The 19,016-nt window shown below is 33.5% G+C and overlaps 1 protein-coding gene across 3 annotated transcripts in view; it reads left to right on the forward strand.

The window, feature by feature from the left end:
- Positions 1 to 18,087, forward strand: part of LOC132749353 (uncharacterized) — a 73,754-nt gene extending 55,667 nt beyond the window's left edge. For 2 of the 3 annotated variants that reach the window (XM_060739081.1, XM_060739082.1), the window contains exons 15-23: positions 1,292 to 1,471; positions 2,248 to 2,450; positions 3,496 to 3,587; positions 5,589 to 5,705; positions 6,034 to 6,118; positions 6,432 to 6,563; positions 7,203 to 7,332; positions 16,275 to 16,999; positions 17,357 to 18,087. In XM_060739081.1, coding sequence (XP_060595064.1) covers positions 1,292 to 1,471; positions 2,248 to 2,450; positions 3,496 to 3,587; positions 5,589 to 5,705; positions 6,034 to 6,118; positions 6,432 to 6,563; positions 7,203 to 7,332; positions 16,275 to 16,999; positions 17,357 to 17,508 — 1,816 coding nt within the window. In that variant the 3' untranslated portion in view covers positions 17,509 to 18,087. The remainder of the gene's footprint in view (positions 1 to 1,291; positions 1,472 to 2,247; positions 2,451 to 3,495; positions 3,588 to 5,588; positions 5,706 to 6,033; positions 6,119 to 6,431; positions 6,564 to 7,202; positions 7,333 to 16,274; positions 17,000 to 17,356) is intronic. The other variant, XM_060739083.1, reaches the window with a different exon arrangement.
- The last annotated feature ends 929 nt before the right edge of the window (positions 18,088 to 19,016 follow it).

Consider the following 19,016-nt stretch of genomic DNA (forward strand, 5'->3'; position numbering starts at 1 on the left):
CCATGACACCTTCATTGCTTCCAAAACGTCTACCACGAAGCTTAGTATTCAGTTTATGAAACAGGTAGAAGTCAGAGGGGGCCAAGTCCAGAGAGTACGAGGGATGGGGGTGGGGAAGAATTTCAAAGCTGCAGTTAGTTGCAGCAGCCATCGCAACTTTGGATGTGTGAGTTGGCGCATTGTCATGCAGGAGCAGAATGCTTTGAGTCAGTTTGCCCCTCTTTTTGCGCGCGATTTCTTCTCACAGACGTCTCATTTCATCTGCATAGTACATACTGTTTATGGTACACCCTTGCTCAAGGTAGTCAATTATGATTATCCCCTGACTATCCCAAAAAATGGAAGCCATCATCTTCCCTGCTGATGGCACCCTCTTGAATTTCTTCGATGAAGGTGAGCCAAGGTACTTACACTGCTTGTTCTGTTTTTTTTTTTGTTTTTTGATTCTGGATCGAAGTGATGGAGCCATGTTTCATCCTAAGCTACGATTCGGTAGATAAAATCAGGTCCATCCTCGTAGCGAGACAAAAGATATCTTGATATATACCATTTCTGGTCGTCAGTCAACTGTCTGGGGACCCATCTAGCGGAAACCTTTGACATGCCATAAACATCAGTCAAAATTGCCTGAACTGAACCATAGCTTATACCCACTTCCCTAGCAATGCTTCGCACGTATCGCCTTCTGTCACACATGACCAGATCGTGCACAGCTTCGGCAGTTTCATCTTTGGTAGTCTGTTTTTGCCGCCCAGGCCGCTCCTCATCTCCAATGCTCTCCCTACCCCTCTAAAGTTCAGCAGCCCATTTTCTCACAGTGCTATAGGAAGGGGACTCCTTCACAAGTGTATCCATGAAGTCCTCATGGATTTCCTTGGGGGACATCCCTTTCTTACAGAGGTACTTAATGACGGCTCCGATTTCAACTTTCTCCATTTGGTCTAAATGACACACCCCTCTACTGATCACAGTGTGTTTTATGTTACTTAATCTGTGTAAAACCTCGTGTAACTCGGTCAGTAATCTTCAATAAGATATTGGTATTGACGCATCGTGTGTAAATGTCAGTGTAGTGGGTAGAAGTATATGGGGCCGAGAACTTTTTGATCATACCTCTTTTGTCCATTAAAATGATTTTGCTGAAACTGCCTTTCATTTTAGTATACAAGTGTAATTAAGTTGATAGCAGTTTAAATTGTCCAAAAATTTGAAATATGAATACTAAATTATCACTATATTAATTATTTACTTATATTATTGTTTTTTTAATGATGAATATATAATCATTCAGGGAAGTTTGGTTAATATCTCCTTATTGTGAAAACGGTGATCTCCATGATGCAATTGCAAGCGGTAAAGATCAGAACAATACAGACGAGATAAACATAAATAATCAGGCTACAAGAGTGAAGATTTTACTGCAAATTGCACTAGCGATACAGTATATTCACACCCCTGTCCAGAATGTCAGGTATCTGTTTACTTACTTCTTGATATAAGAGATGATCCAGAGTGCCTCTTTTTCGACTTAGAAATCCTTGGTTAAGTTTTTGCATGTACACTGGTATTTTCATACTGCTGAAGGGAATAAATTGAAACTTAACATGCTTCTTCCCTTTGATTTCCTAACTTGATAGGCATAAATCCCATATTACTCTTATTTGCTTTGTTGTATATTTATGCGCCTTTTTCAGCTTAGGAATTCTTGATTAAGTTTCTGCCTGTAAGCTTGTATCTCAATAACTACTGAAGGGAATGGATTGAAACGTCACACACTTGTTCTCTGTGAAAATCATACATGATTTACACAATTCCCATAACTCTTGATTTGCATTTTTGCATGTTTATGCCCCTTTTTCAACTTAGGAATTCTTGGTTAAGTTTCTGCCTGTAAGCTTGTATCTCAATAACTGCTGAAGGGAATGGATTGAAACTTTACACACTTCTTCTCTGTGATTATCTAACAAAATTGGTACAAAACCTGTTAGTCTGATTTGGCATAGGGGCAATGTTATGAATACATAGGTAAGCAGTATTATACTCAATGGAACACCCTTGCAAATAAATAGTCGAGCGTTGTTGTCCTCCAACAGCTCTTGTTTATGTTTCTTTTGCAACAAATGGTCCATTATTGTACCGTTATAGTTACCGCTTCTGCGACACCTATAGCCAATGTGATTATGCTTAAGACAGATATGTAGATATATACCATAAATTTCAGTGAAAATTTTTCTTTTACTCATTCAGAGGTCCAATTTTACATAAAGACATAGCCTCTAAAAATGTTGTCCTGGATAAATATCTAAATGCACGCCTTATCGACTTTGGTTTGGCCCGAGAAAAAGACGATAAATCAACGATCCATGGAGGAAGAAGAACTTATGACCATCCTGATGTAGGTGATGGGAAAGGTGCCAAAGAATACTATGACTATCATAGCTTTGGAATCAGTAAGTTTCACATTTTGCATAATGCAACCCATCTGTAACTGATTGGGTATATTGTATAATAACAACATAACATATTTGACACAGTTCCATAATTATACGAGTTCATAAATTTCATTCTATGAATATAGAATAAAAACAATAACAACTTCTGTTATTATACTATGGAGAGGCTTTATCTTTTTGTATTTGGTATGAAACATTGTCTGGTGGACCTTTACATTTTTTTTCATGTAATAGCCTTGAGGCCAAAATTGGCCCGACCTTGGGACATGGATTTTTTCTTATATGTATTTAGTAAAGACTTAACTAAATCTACAAGAGCTAAAGCTCAGTTTCCATAGCAACCAGTAACTTCATAGCTAACGTTAACTTTCCATAGCAACGAGTTAATCTACAACTGAATTTCATAGCAGGCACTGACTTCCAAGGAAACCTTAAATATGTGACTTCTTATGAAACATGGCAATAACAACCAATAATATTTCTTAATGTGCTTTATTTCAGATATAAATATACTTTGTGATATCAGTTTAAGATTTAGATTTTATATCTGCTCTCGTTTATAGTGAACAATATTATTTGTTCTTTATATTAATATTCAGGTGAGCGATATAAGGGCCATCATGGCCCTCTTAATTTTGTAAGTTAAAATGAGAACACCTGGTCAAAATCGCCAAAGTTTACATATTTAAAAATTATGTACTTTGTGCTGAATTACGCTGATCTGGAAAAAAATCAAAACTGTGAAGAAAGATAAAGTTTAGCTGATGTGTATTGGTAAACCATTTATAACGTAAGTGATACTTGTTTAGGTCTGATTTGGATAATTCATCAAGGGAGCAAAGAATGCTCATTCACCAAAATAATCTGTGTTCAGACTAAAAAAGAAACAAACATGATTACCGTAGTATTACTTATCATTCATATTAGATAAAACATTCATTTCAGACTAAAGCTAGTATTTAACTTGAATTGTTTTGCATGTATGTAATGTACAAGAAATGATCAATTGCTAATATTTATGTTTGATACTATGTCTTACAAGTTATTCGAGAAATGTTGACTAGCCTTGAACCTGAAGGAGATGGTCATTTCCTATTGAAAATGGATAAGGATCAGATTAAAGGAAGAATTGATGTAAGTTATTAGTCTAGTTGTTACCCTTCAAAGCTTGGATGGTGATTTGCATTTTCCAGTACCATCCTTAAACAGGCTCAATAATTTCAATTAAAATAGATAAATACAGAATCCCTAAAGAAAGCCCAACACGGCAAAATTGAAAATGTTGCAGGCTCGGTTTGATTGAGCCTGTTCATGGACGGTACTGGAAAGTGCAAGTTACCGTCCACGCCCCCTTGCACCGGCTTAAGCAGAATTCAATATTTAAACGTGAAATAGTAAAATTTTGAATTTAGAAACATCCGCAGATGTGTTCATACGGCGGTTATCATGGAACCTTCAACGTGTTTGCCTTGCAACATTTTCAGTTTTGCCATGTTACATATTTTACATATCGTCACCTAGTTTTGGTCAGTCCCTTCAACACAAAGTTATGGCCCTTGATTAGTTATACAGTATGCATATAGTCCTACTTTCGTTTCTGCGCTATTTCTGTGCACCTATAGGCTGTTTTTGCACGAAACTATCTGGGAACCATCAATACCAAGAGATGCACATATCATTGCTATGTTCTGGTCAGACCCTTTGACACAGAGTTATTGCCCTTGATTTGTTATGCAGTATGCATATAGAGTAAATACTATTTTCTGTGCTACTTCTCTGCAACTTCTGGCTGGATTTCCACGAAACTTTATGGAAACCATCAATGCCAAGAGGAGGTGAACATATTGTCGCCTTGTTTGGTCAGTTTGAAAGACCTTTAAGTTTACCAGACTGAACTTGACCTACGCACATGAATAACCTTGGACTTCAAAGTCAATTCTTTGGTTAATTTTGGATTATTTTTGCTACAGCTTGCTATTATTGGTTATTTGTGAATGGATTGTCTCCATACTTGGACAAAGCAATGTTTAGGACAAGACCATCAAAAAGGTCAAAACTAAACTAGACCCTGATTAATATGAATGTTCTGATTTAACGGTACCGTTTGCATAGTTGTTAAGGTGTCCACCTTCAGATCGGGATGTCGAAGGCTGAAGCCCAAGGGGAAGTGTCAATTGAAGGATGAATGTTTCTCATGGGACTCATTCCGAAATTGCTGTTTCGTGAGCAGTGAGGTAGATAAAATGAATGGTTACCAATTTCTAACTGTCAGGTGCCTGACATATTGGTAGGAGATGAGAGGTACATCGTAACATGGTATGCAAGCAAACGGTGTCTCAAAAGTCAAAAATGGCTGGCCTTTCAGTAGGAGTGACACTATAATAAACAAGACCTTTTATTTGACCACTTGGCGGGTTGGCTCTTTTTGAAGTTTTCCATTTAAAGTCACTGTTATTGAACTTCTAATTTCTAAACCTAATCTAGTTTTCACATATAGAAATTGTTGAAAATATCATTCTAAAATTAGAGAAAAGTACTTATACATTATCAGTTGCACTATGAATTATATGAAGTAATTGATTGGAATTTAAGTATTTATAATTTAAATTTAACAGTGTGTTGATCCTAATTTTTTATGTATTACATGATTAAATCATCCTTACAACTTTGTGGTTTGCTTTTGATATATTTAACAGGTAACATTACATGTATAGTAACTTTATGCATATTGTATTTCTATGATTATTAAGGTGACAACAAACACAGAAACAAAATGATGATGTATTTGACATTACTTACAATGTACTACTTAATATATAAATGCTGATGCCAAACATACATATTAAAACACACTTTAAGTTTTCTTGATTAAGTACAGTACTGTTTTAGTACGCCAGAGTACTTAAATAACATTAAATATATTAACGTGCCAGTCCTTACTTTAGAAAATTGGCATTTGAATGGCTGACATTTTTAATTTTGCCATTTTGATTCCGTATCTTTCTATATTGTTGAGTTTATTTTCTATTTTTTTAACCTGTCCGTATGGTTATTTGTGTTTTTAAGTTTAAACATGTATATTAAACATATATAATTGATGTATCATTGATATAAGTTAATCATATTTAATTGCAGACAAAAGTTTGGAAATATAAGGGAGTCATTCAAAAACTAAATGACTTATCCGACAATTGTTTGAAATGTCCATGGACTATTGAAGAATTCGAAGCAAATGTGATTGATGAATTACGAGTATGTATTACACTTGACAAATGATGTGTTTGTAAAGGTTGAATGTCATGAAAGGCAACCTTCAGATTATGTCGCTGTAAAAATTAGATCCCTAGCATTGTTTATATTAATATTGAGCTTTTTGCATTTTTGAGGTGATATTTTACATTTTCAAGAATAAGGGACATGGATTCTTATTATAAGTAAATGTTTCCAATCATAGAGCATGAGGTCTTTAAATTTAAATGAACGTGTTGAAATTATATCACAAGATGTTCTGTATTTTTAATAATACTTTAACACATTTTATATTAAGATTATGTAGTCATGGTGTTTACGTTCGTTTCAGAACATTATGGAAACAGAAGTTGATTGTCAGATATTTGAAAACAAAGAGGAAATTAACTGTCATCAATGTATCATCAATCCAATCGGTAATTTGTTATTGATTAAGTATAAACTAGCATATAAAGAAATAATTCTGATAATATAACAAGACTTCAATAACATGTTCTTGTAAGTGGTCACACAAAGGCGCATTTGATGTAAAGGGCCCTGTTTAAATCAAGAATAATACTTTGAAATAATTAGCTTTAACTTTACCAAAATTTAACTTAAGGTTTGATTGTATTATTTTTTTCTGAGAATGGGCATAAGTATTTGATCAAATTATATTACAAATGCATATTTGGTGAGCATATACTTTTCTAGTTTTACTCATGCACATAATACAGTTTGCAATTATAGCTAAAAATTCTTCGTTGACTGACGATTATGACAACTGCCGTACAAAAATAAGAGTGTGTATGGCTTGCGAGAAAAACAGTTTTCTCAACCCAGTAATCTGTTATTGCGGTGCAAAGCTGACATCCATGATAGGTATGATAACATACATATTGCAGTTATAATCTAAATATATCTATAAATCTATTGTTAATGAAGATCATACCAACTGAAAATGTACAGCATTAAGGAGGGTAAATATTCCTTACAATTACTCCCTGTTGTATGACTATGATATTATTTGTAACATTTACACTGTCAACGCGGAGATGTGCTTGCACATAAATTCGAAGCTAGAAGTCAGAACTTTTTGATATTTAAGTAGATTGGTCTAGTCTGAAAACTCTCAAACAGCTTATATTATTTACACACTTTCAATACTTTGAACGTACCGAAGTGGTTATTTATGCACAGTAATTACAAACAAGAACTGTAACTCTACCTTGCCTAATTTTGGAACTATTGCCGTTTGTTCATATTTACATTTTGAACTTTGACTCTGACATGATATAAACGAGAAACTTTGTAGGTAGATAGATATTATTGGGTAGATGAGCAATGCAAAGAACAATAATTCTGTTGTCTTGCCTAAGTTTGGAATTATTGCACTTTCAACTTTGTCAGGGACCTAACTCTGAAACTACAATAGGTATACAGGTGTACTTTTCTGTGTCCAAATACTATAACCCAGTTCAACCGGTTCTTGTTTACTTTATTTCTCTTTCCTTTATCAAGGCAGTAAATGGGGAGCATTACTTGTTGCTGGTGATGATGAGAGTCAGGAGAAAGCAGATGCCATGAAAAATGAAATACTAGAGTTTGAGAGGATAGTAACCTCACTGGCACCCCGCATTATTGGTATAAGGTACTTAGAAGAAGTTACTTTTCAATATTACAATTTAAATACTCATCTTGATGGACTTTTAAAATAGTTTTGAACATTTTATTGCCCCTGCAGGACCATTTATTAAAATCGCACCGTCTATTTGTCTGTCTGTCTGTGTGTCCCCATTTTATTCCTGTCCTGACTGTAACTTTGTAATATATCGATGGATTCTGAAATAGCATGACACAAATATCTACCACATCAATGCTATGTGTCACGTCTAAGAATCATGTCCCTACCTCAAAGGTCAAGGCACACTAACATTTTGAAGTTTCACATTATCACAATAAGAGTTAATGGGTTCACACATTAGTGTCCGGACTGTAACTTTATCATGCAACAAAGGATTTTAAAATAACTTGGCATAAATGTCTACCACATCAAGACAATGTGTGACATCCAAGTATCACGTACCTACTTCAAAGGTCAATATCCCACTGTCATTTTGAAGTGTCAATTAATCACATTAAGAGTGTATAGGTATACACATTTGTGTCTTGACTGTTACTTTGTTATGCATTGAAGGATTTTACAATAACTTGGCATAAATGTCTACCACATCAAGACGATATGTCACGTCCAAGAATCACGTCCCTAGCTCAAAAGTCAATGGCAGACTACCATTTTGAAGTTCACTTTATCATATTAGAGTTTATAGGTACACACATTTGTGTATGGACTTTAACTTTGTCATGCATCGAAGGATTTTAAAATTTTAGGCATTAATGTCTACCACATCAAGACGACATGTGTTGTCGAAGACACATGTCCCTACCTCCAAAGTCAAGGTCACACTTCTAGTTTGAAGGTACTCATTCTCTCAGAAACACATTCATGTCCCGACTGTAAATTTGTAATGCATAGAAGGATTTTAAGGCTAAGGTCAAGGTCACACAAATAGGTCAAAGTTCACATAAAATCACTAGAGATGATAATATATCCAGATATTTTCCAGATATTGCCCAGAAGATATCTCCTATATGCATATCTATAATGCACATATTTCTGTCAAAAGCTTTTGTAACGGGCGTAAATTGTGACAATGTTGCCATTGTTCCTATTTCTATTAGAGAGTAAGCTAATTCAACCTCAAAACGTGTATTTTCTGAACGAGTTGACTGGTATACCCATGTTATCTTAATATTGACTGGTGATGTCATCTTGACAAAAAGTATACATGTATATCAAAATACTGAGGTTATGTAATAACTTAATTTTTTTAAATAAGTAAGAAAAAAAAGAAAAAGAAAGATCGCAATTCTGAAAGACAGTCATAGGCAAATTATATCATTAATTAATGGATGGGTGATCAGCAAACTTGATGTGTAGCATTCTTGAAGGGTCTTTTGTCAAGTTTGCTCAGATTAATTTTATTTACCCCATTTAGGAGCTGCTTGATCTGAAAATGGAAAATGTCTAGTACCCGGAGTTGATATGCTTTACTTACCAGATGAACAATAACAATAAATTTTGGACATTTGTGAAAGTTTCCTATCATCTTTTACTATAAAGAAAAAAAATAATCAGTGTCAGGAAACTTTATAACTAGAGATGCAAGTTGAAGTTGAGCTGGACTTGTCTTTCTGCAAGTTTATTTGAAAAAATATTTCTATTGTCACTGATTTTGTTTGTTTGTTTCATTTTACGCCTTTTCCCAACAGTATTTCAGTCATATAGGCGGGTAGTTTCCTAACCATCGTTCCTTGATAGTTACACCAGTACTAGACTACCTTCCTCCGCGCTAAACTACCAAAGCATCTCCTGGGGATTGAATCCACGCCAGAGAGGTAACTGGATTAGAAGTCATCGACTCTAACCCCTCGACCACGGAGGCGATATATTGTCACTGAAAAACAGTTGTTTCGTTTGAGCGATTTAGGGACATCATGGCCCTAGTTGTTTAAAGTATTTTCTGTGTGAATTAATATGTTATAAATTGTATCTACTCTAGACATATGATAATTGTACTCACATTATGCATGACAAGGTTCATTACTCTAGCATCTTTATTTCAAGAGTTATTTGCTCTTTGAATTTATAATTTTACTTTAAAAACTTTATATTCTTTTTGCTCTTATCTTTTTTATGAGTGACTGATTTCAAATTTCAAAATGTTGTCATATCCAATAGAGCATTTAAATGTTTTTTTACCTTTTATTATTATGGTCACATGTATATAATAGAATGCAGAAGTATTGAACATTTGAGCACAAATATATTTCTATATTATAATTTATTTTTTTCATAGTTTTGTTTTACTGAATTTCATCCAGAATTTTTATGAATAGAGCATGCTGTCTCCTGTGCCATGCCAGTTCTTGTTATTACAGCACCAAATGAATTTCTATGATATACAATATTCAGACAAGATATAAAAGACATCTTATTGTCCATTACCGGATTAACCGGAGGGGACTATAGGTTTACACTCTGTCCATCTGTCTGTTCGTCTGTCTGTCCACAAAACTGGATTCCGCGATAACGCAAAAAGTACTGAATTTTTTTTTGTGAAACTTGATATATGGATAGATGGCAGTCTGGAGATTATGCACGTCTTTTTCTAGTCTTCCTTTGTTGAAAACAACTTTAGGCTTAACCTCCGTCTGTCTGTCTGAATGTTCAAAGGTAAAGATATTAGCTATGGTTACAATAGGTAACATTAAATTTCATTTGATGATATTCATTCAGTAAGCTCTTATGAGGCTACCATTTATCTTACGTGGCGAAAAGAACAATAGAGAGAACAAAAGAGTAGCCACTTAAATACCAAATTTTGAGCATGTCCGTCCGTCCATCTTACAGTTCATCAGTCTGTCCGTCCACAAAACTGGATCCCGCAAAAGGTACAGAAAATATTTGTATGAAACTTGATATCTGGATAGACCGCAGTCTGATGATTATGCACGTCTTCTTTTTTTTTCTTCCTATGTTGAAAACTTTGGTTGCTATGGCAACAAATAGACTGAAAATATGGCTAATTTAAGACATAAACTGGATCCTAATATGACAATATTTTTGATAAATCAAAAAGTATTATGAAACTTAAAATATGGATATATGGCAGTTTGAAGATAATACACATTATTTTAATCTTCACTATAGGGCTGACCACTACTCACCAAGCTTCGGCGCTTGTCAAGAATTCATTCTGATGCAAGTTTTTACCCTCTTTCACTAGAAGTTCTTTATTTCTAAATGTATTTACTTCAAACACCAAATTTATGTGTCTCATTATCAACCACATCATATGTGACAAGGGTTACAACTCTAGCACAAACATTTTCTGAATTACCCCCCTCCCCTTGAACTTAGAATTTTCATGAAAAAATAATGTTTTCTTTTATAACTTCTCTTTTTCTTAATGTATCTATTATAAACTTCATATATATGTGTCTTATTATCACTCAAATCATTTGGGAGAAGGTTCAATTATCTAGCTTGACTATTTCCAGAATTATTTCCTCTTTGAACTTTTGAAGATTTTTTCTAGAAACGATTTTTTTTATTCAGACTCATATCTTATAGCATTTACTTCAAACTCCAACATCATAATAATCTGACAAGGTTTATAAATCTTAGTGTCCATAAAGATTAACTCTCAGAGTGTCTGTCATTTTGTCTGCCTGTCAGCCCCTAAAAACCTTGTTCCTGAAGTCATTTTTAAAGACCTTTACCAACAAATTTACTTAAAATAGAGAAAAGTTGAAACATTACTTATTCATCCTGAGAAAATTGGATATTCGGGTATCTCTTGTATAAACATAATTTAAATACTAGGCAGAGAAACTGAACACATTACTAAGGTAGAGACAAACAAAGAACTCGAAAGATTTTTGTTCATTCATGTCATTCATTATATGGCATAATTCAGTGGCCCTTCAGAATGTTGCCTGGGTTCTAACCTGTAGGGGACTTATGGATCACTTGCCAAACTATGATAATTGTTTGTTTGTTGTATTTCTTCTATTTGGACACAACAACCTTTTTAACAAGACCTTCTAGTAGACCAGAGAGACTGAACTTGGCCTTGCCTTATAAATGACATTCAACTTAATGAAATGTTTGAATTTTGATTGCTTTTTACTATAATTGGCTAAAATGGTAAGTCTTCATACTTAGACACAACAATCTTTTATATAGACCAAATTTATAGTTTTAGTGACTCTCACTCATCATTGTCTTCGACCTTATAGATTTTATTTTTTCTTGGACAAATGAACCATTTTGACGATGACAAAACCAGTATGTTGAATAATATAATATGTCATTGACCGTAATTGGACATAGACTGCAATTGTCAAATTATTGAAATTTTGTCATCATTTCCATGACATTGTTATCTAATTACAAGTTTGATTCATAATTCAACCAAAGAACCAAATGACAAAACAGACATTTTGAATTATTCTGGTATGAATTTGACCTTTTAATTGATCTTGAACATCTAGATGAAATTATTATAATTCACTTAAACTGACATAACTCTGTTTTTACTAACATACATGATTCATACTTGGACAAAAGAACACATATAAAACAATTGACATGTTGATTTTTGTGCCCCCATTTTTTGGGAGTGGGGCATTTAAATTAAGTCTTGTCCATCTTTCCATCCTTCAGTCCATTCGTTCTCATTTTGTGTCATATGTACCTCAAAGGTATTTAGTATTTAACATAAAGCCATGACACTTTACAGGAATGTTGATCAGCATGTGCAGATTTTTATATGGATTTATTCAGTATTTAAGAGTTATTGTCCTTGACTTATTAAATATATGCAATTTTCAACTTGTGTCGCATGTAACTCAAAAAGTGTTTGACATAGAGTCATGAACCCTTACAGGAATGTTGCTCAGCATGTGAAGTTGTGCACCTGGGTCTCGCTTCTGGATTTATTCTGTTGTGTTAGAGTTATTTCCCTTGACTTAGTAAAAATACCATTGTCACTTTGTGTCGCATGTAACTCAAAAAGTATTTGACCTTGAGTCATGAAACTTTACAGGAATGTTGAGCATGTAAAGATATGCACCTGGGGTTTCGCTTGTAGATTTATTCTGTTATGTCAGAGTTATTGCCTTTGACCAAGTAAAAATTTTCAACTTGTGTTGCACGTAGATCAAAAAATATTTGATTAACGGTCATGAAACCTTACAGGAATGTTGAACAGCATAGGTATTTTCGTGTGGATATTTTTAGTATTTTTGAGTTATTGCCCTTGACTTATTAAAAATTTACAATTTTAAACATGGTCACACGTAACTCAAAATTATTTTACCTACACTCATGAAACTTTACAGGAATGTTGAGTATGTGCAGTTGTGCACCTGGAGTTTCGCTTGAGGATTGTTTTTTTTTTTTTTTTCAAAGTAATTGCCTTTGACTTAGTAAAAATTTGCAATTTTCTACTTGTGTCGCACGTAGCTCAACCTTGGGTCATAAAACTTTACAGGAGTGTTGATCAGCACGTGTAGATGTGAACCTTAGGTTTATCTTGTGAATTTATCCAGTTTTTGTAGATTTATTGCGCTTGACTTAGTAAAAACTGTTTTATTATGTTGTGTTATTTGTTCCTTGAGTGCTTCAGTTAGAATCAACCAGGAATAATGATCAACATCACTGTGAAGCTATGCACCTATATGATTTGGCATGTTGATTTTTTTCAGTTTTGTTAGAGCTATTGGCCTTGACTTAGTATAAATTTGCAACTTTCAACTTGTTCGTGCATAGCTCAAAAAGTATTTGACCTGTAGGCCTGAAAGTTTACAAGAATGCTAGTCAGCATGTGTACTTACGCACCTTGGGACTCGCTTGTGAATTGATTCAGTATTTGTAAAGTTCTTGCCCTTTACTTCGTAAAGATATTTTGTTTTCAATTTGTCGTACATGAAGCAAAACAGTATTTGACCTAGAGTCATAAGATTAACAAAACATTGTAGTTTGGGGGCACTCGTATCCTATGTACACAATTATAGTTTCTAAGTTAAGCTTGACCTTTAATTGACCTTGACGGTTAAGGTAAAATTATTAAAAATTACTTAAACTGTCAAAAGATTTTTAGCTCAAATCATAGCCCTTGGATCAAAATTGGCCTCATCCCGGGAGAACATTGATTTCCTTATATGTACATATATGTATATAGTAAAAACTTTATAAAGAAACTCCTTCTTTTATACAATATAGGCTTAAGTTTAGGTATTTGGTATGAAAAATTGTCTAGTGGGCCTCTACAAAAAATGTTTACATAGGGATGTCATTTATTGTTCATTTTTGTATAAAGTTAAAACAAAAAAGTCTTCTCCTATTTTACTATAGAAGCTTTACCTTAGATTATTGGAATGAAACATTGTCTGTTGGGCTTTGTCAAGAATTGTTCAAATTAAAGTCCATAGGTCAAAAATAGCCCAGCTCAGGGAATCATAGGTTTTCCTCATATCTATATACAGTGATATAGTTTTTTAATCTCTTTAAAGATGTTAAACTACGAGAGTTAAACCTTTATAAAACCTCTACTAAATTTGTTCATATTATAGCACTTGGGTCTAAATTGGCCCTGCTTCAGGCGGTCAATGATTTTCATTATTTGTTTATTATAAAAGCAAACAAATCTTCTTTCATACTATAGAGCCCTTAGCTAAAATATTTGGTATGAAACATTGTCCTGTGAACTTCTACAAATATGCAAGGAGCATCGCTTTTTCTATAAAGTAAATACTTAAAAAATCGTCTTCTTGAAAACAGCATGGGCTAAATCTTAGATATTTAGCATGAAATGTTGTCTGGTAGACATCTTCAAAGTAATTCAAATTATAGCCCTCGAGTCAAAATTGGCTCTGCCCCCCTGGGTCATAGAACCAGCAACCAGTGTCTTACATAGAAACCATTGACATTCCATAACAACCATAGACTTCTTTAGCAACCAGTGACTTTCAATAAGTACTCCTGACTTTTCAAAGCAACCAATGACTTTTCATAGCAACCATAGACGTCGATAGCAACCAGTGAATTTCCATAGAAACCATAAACTTCCAGAACAACCACTGACTTTCTATATCAACCAGTGACTTTTGACAACAACCATTGACTTGCATAACAACCAGTGTCCTTCCGTAGCAACCATTTACTTCCAAAGCAACCAGTGATGTCCCATAAAAAGCAGTGACCTACATAGAAACCAGTGACTTTCTATAGTTACCCCATTGTCTTCCATAGCAACCAGTGACTTTCCATAACATTCATAGACTCCTATTGCAACTGGGGACTTCCAACAGTAACCAGTGACTTATATAGCAGCCATTGACTTTCCATAGTTACTAGTAAAAGACTTCTTTAGCAACCAGAACTTTCAATAGCATTCAGGTACTTTCCATAGCATTCATGGACTTTCCATAGGTGTGGTGGAGTATACTTTAATTACACTTTTTTACTCCAATCACAAGAAAGACTTTAATAGAGAGCACAAACACTGAAGTATAATTTCCAAACTTTTATTTTTCTAACACTGTATAATTTTAAAGCCGAAAGAACACAATATATATGAATTTTGAACCTAAACGTTAACATTATCCATAAGAACTTGAAATCCTGAGAAGCTCTGTCTCGTGACACTGAAATCTGACTTATATACCAATGAAATAATTCCCGCCAAAACACAAATATCACGAGAAAGTCAAGAAACATGATTTATAACAAAATACTCCGCCGGATTATAACAAAGTACTCCGCCGGAGAACATATCTACAATAATGTGTAAAGGTTATGCCGGAGCATAACATTAAGTAAAACAAAATTATGAGGTCACCGGAGAAAATTACACATTTTTGGAAAGCATGTCATATAATTTCGCGATCCTCGCGACAATAGGAACCACTTAGTTTCTACAGCAACCATTGACCTATGTAGCAAACATTGACTTCCAATAGCAATTAGTGACTCCCAAAGCAACCATTAACCTTTTATAGCAGCTGTTGAATTAGCAATCTGAAAGTTTTCATAGCATCCAGTGTCTTCCAAAGCAAACCTTAACTTTCCATAGCAACAAGTGTATTTACCATTGAATTTCATAGCAGCCACTGACTTCAAAGGAAATCCTTGATTTTTTTGCATTAAACGTTGGCTTCTTTAGAATTTAGAAACTTTTGTATTCCCTTAACAATAGCAACCAATAATGTTTTTAAATGTTCTCTATTTTAGATACAAATATGAACTTTAATATATCAGTTTCAGATTTAGATTTTCTATCTGCTTTTCATTTGCATTTTACATTATTACTTGTTCCTTGTCATTAAGAGAATTTATATTCAAGTGAGCAATATTATGGCCGTCATTATTTATTTATTCAAAATTGACCAAAAGAACACATGACAAGTCGAGTGGTTAAGATAGTAGACTTGCTCTTAACTGCTGTTTGTTTGAATCTTGACAAGGACTTTGGTTTCTTTCATGTGATGAAGCTTTCCAGTTAGCTTAGGGAACGTAGATGGTTCTGGTCAGGTGCCCGTTTATGATTTAAATAATGCACAAAACAGCACCTGTTCTTCCACCATCAGTAAAGCTCGAAAGTCGACATAAGACCTACATTGTTTTGTGCGATTTAAAACCCAACCGAAAAGAACTTGACCGTCAAGATGAGGTTATTGAAATTTGCTTAAACTGTCATAACTTTTATGCAGGGATTTGATTCATTCTTTGACAAAATAGCACTAATGACAAAACTTATATTATAGATGTGACCTTGATTTTTGAGTAACCTTGATTGTCAAGGTCAAATATTAAATTTGTGTATTATTTGTTACAAGAAAATTATGTATCAAAGGAGTACTATAATATTCTTCCTGTGAGAAAATGTTTAGTATGGCTTCCCTATTCTTTGGTTCTTGTTTTGTCATATGAAATAAATGTATTACTTTGTTCTTTAACTCTAGTAAGTGTAAAGTCAAGACAGTCGTACCAGGTGATACAAAAATGAAAACAGAAACTGGTGAATCACAAACATGGTTGAAAATTAAAGAGCATATCAAGAATTTCAGTGAAGATAAGGAGATTGATACATTATTGATATACTTCTCGTGTCACGGTGGTAGCTCTGCCGATGGAAGTATGTTTGAACTTGGGAAAAAATCAGAATATATATCATTGGTTGAGTTTCAAAAGGAGCTACACAAATTGCACAAAATTGACCGATTAATTCTTTTCCTTGATCGCTGTTTTCCTCCAAAGGTTACATTGACAAATAGGAAATTCGTTCAGATAAACGCATGTAGCAAGAATAAAAAAGCGGTTCTAAACGAAGAAGGCAGCTTGTTTACAAAGTATGTCATTCAAGCATTGAAAGCTAGATCAGAAGAGAGAGAATGTTCCAAGGACTGCGAGCATTGTTATTCCTATTGGAGCTCGAGAACAGAATATGTCTCTATTTGTAGCTTATATGATTATGTTAACAAACATTTAGAACTAAAGGCACCTCAGCCAGACTGGAAATTGGAAAGTATTTGGGATAACATTGCTTTCTTTACAGATGAGGTAGTAGAAATAGAATTTACTTTTCATAAGGAACCTTCGGAAGATGGTGGTATAACTATCCCTCTATCTCTTGGATATCTGAAAAACATTGACGAGGTCAAACAAAAGATTCTTTTGGCTTTTAAAGGTAATTATTTATAAATCTATTGAAATAAAGAAACATTTATTTAGAAAGCCTTTGAAAATATAAAGCAAATATTATTATCTACTATCATAGATAAAAACTTGTAATATTAAACTTCTGAAAGAGGTTATATCTACCAACATTGCTTTGAAGTTATGGTAATCAGAAAATTTACTGTGGTTCAAGTTTTTTGTCCTCTTTTCAAAATAACAATGAGATTGTGTTTGTTAACTTAAATATTTTTTACATGCACCTGAAACCATTCCTTACACATTTGCAAAATAAATTAACTTATATTAAGATAATTTCTACTTCTTTGGAGATTGTAATTTAGATTTCAGTATGGCATTTGCTTTTCAGATTTGCTTTCAGTTGATAGAAAAACGCACAAAGTCAAAATACGAAAAGACACGTTCCGGAATGATCAACAAGCAGACGATGAATGCACAACCTTGGAACAGGTCATAGAGGCATGGGTACAAAGGTTTCCACTTTCGGTTACCTTTCATTAGAAAGAAGGGACATAGAGAAGCTCTGTCAAAGACGATTGAATGAGAAAAACTATTGAAAAGTAATTGTGAATTGAAGTCTTTGAATGAATCCCTGAAACATTGAAATCTATGAATGAATTCGTGAAACTGAATGAATTCATGAAACATTGAAATCTATGAATGAATTCGTGAAACATTGAAGTCTATGAATGAATCCGTGAAACATTGAAATCTATGAATGAATCTGTGAAACATTGAAATCTATGAATGAATTCGTGAAACTGAATGAATTCGTGAAACATTGAAGTCTATGAATGAATCCGTGAAACATTGAAATCTATGAATGAATCTGTGAAACATTGAAATCTATGAATGAATTCGTGAAACTGAATGAATTCATGAAACATTGAAATCTATGAATGAATTCGTGAAACATTGAAATCTATGAATGAATCTGTAAAACATTGAAGTCTTTGAATGAATCTGTGAAACAGGATGTAATGTTTGTCTTTAAGTTTTCAATATCATTGTTACCTATATGTTTCTTGATATAAACATATAGAAGTTATTATATACATAGAAATCCCCTTATTAAGCACTAATGTTAACCTTATAATATTTAAACCACTTCATTCTAGATATAAGGCGACTGGCAAAACCCATATGATGTTGAAAATAATAAAATAACCCATATGGTTTAGGTAACTAATAATCTTACTACATGAAAACATCTTGGTACTTTCAGTTACACAAAGATAAATGTCATTTTGAGCAAGTTTTTCAATGTACAATACACTCATGTGTAAGCGATTTGGATATTAAAATACAAGTTACATCAATTTATGGCATAAAAATCTAAGCAATTTGTTTTGTAAGTAAAAAAAAAGGTTTAATATTTGGAAATATTAAATTGTTTTCTTTTTTTTTCTTTTTTAAAAATAGTTTAGTGGTTTGTCACTTTTAATTACTTTTCCTGTCTCTTTTACAAATTATTTTAATGTGACGATCTTTTAACAATTTACAGTCTGATGCCACATTATCGATGTAGAGTGAAGTGCGTCTTCTGTTTTCAGTTACACGTTTTTGTATCTGTAAAATTTACTGCTGCCAATGTTGTTATGGAAGAATACTTTTTTGTGTAACATCACTATGATTTTTACTGATTGTTTGTTTGAATACTTTAAATATTTTTTTAATTATTTAGTGCATCTTTTTAACGTGTGATCTGTTGTTCTTACCGAAATGAATTTGTACAAAAAACATCAGAGACTTGAGTGTTATCTTTACATTTTGTTATAAACTTTATGTATAATTGACATTGTGAGACATTTGTTACAAAGTTTTGATATAATGGAGACATTTTATGTGCCCGTAAACATTTGCTGTTCATATATATTGTTTGTTTGTCGTCTGTTAGCCCTAACATGCCCAGTCTGTATCTTTTGAGCCAATATTACTGATGATGAGGTCTTTGCTACTCGGTTCAAGGTCAATGGCACATTGACTTTCAAAAATCTTTATAAGTTTAT

This window comes from Ruditapes philippinarum, unplaced genomic scaffold, assembly GCF_026571515.1.
Source record: "Ruditapes philippinarum isolate M1 unplaced genomic scaffold, ASM2657151v2 ctg526_1_1_1_1, whole genome shotgun sequence".
NCBI lineage: Eukaryota > Metazoa > Mollusca > Bivalvia > Venerida > Veneridae > Ruditapes > Ruditapes philippinarum.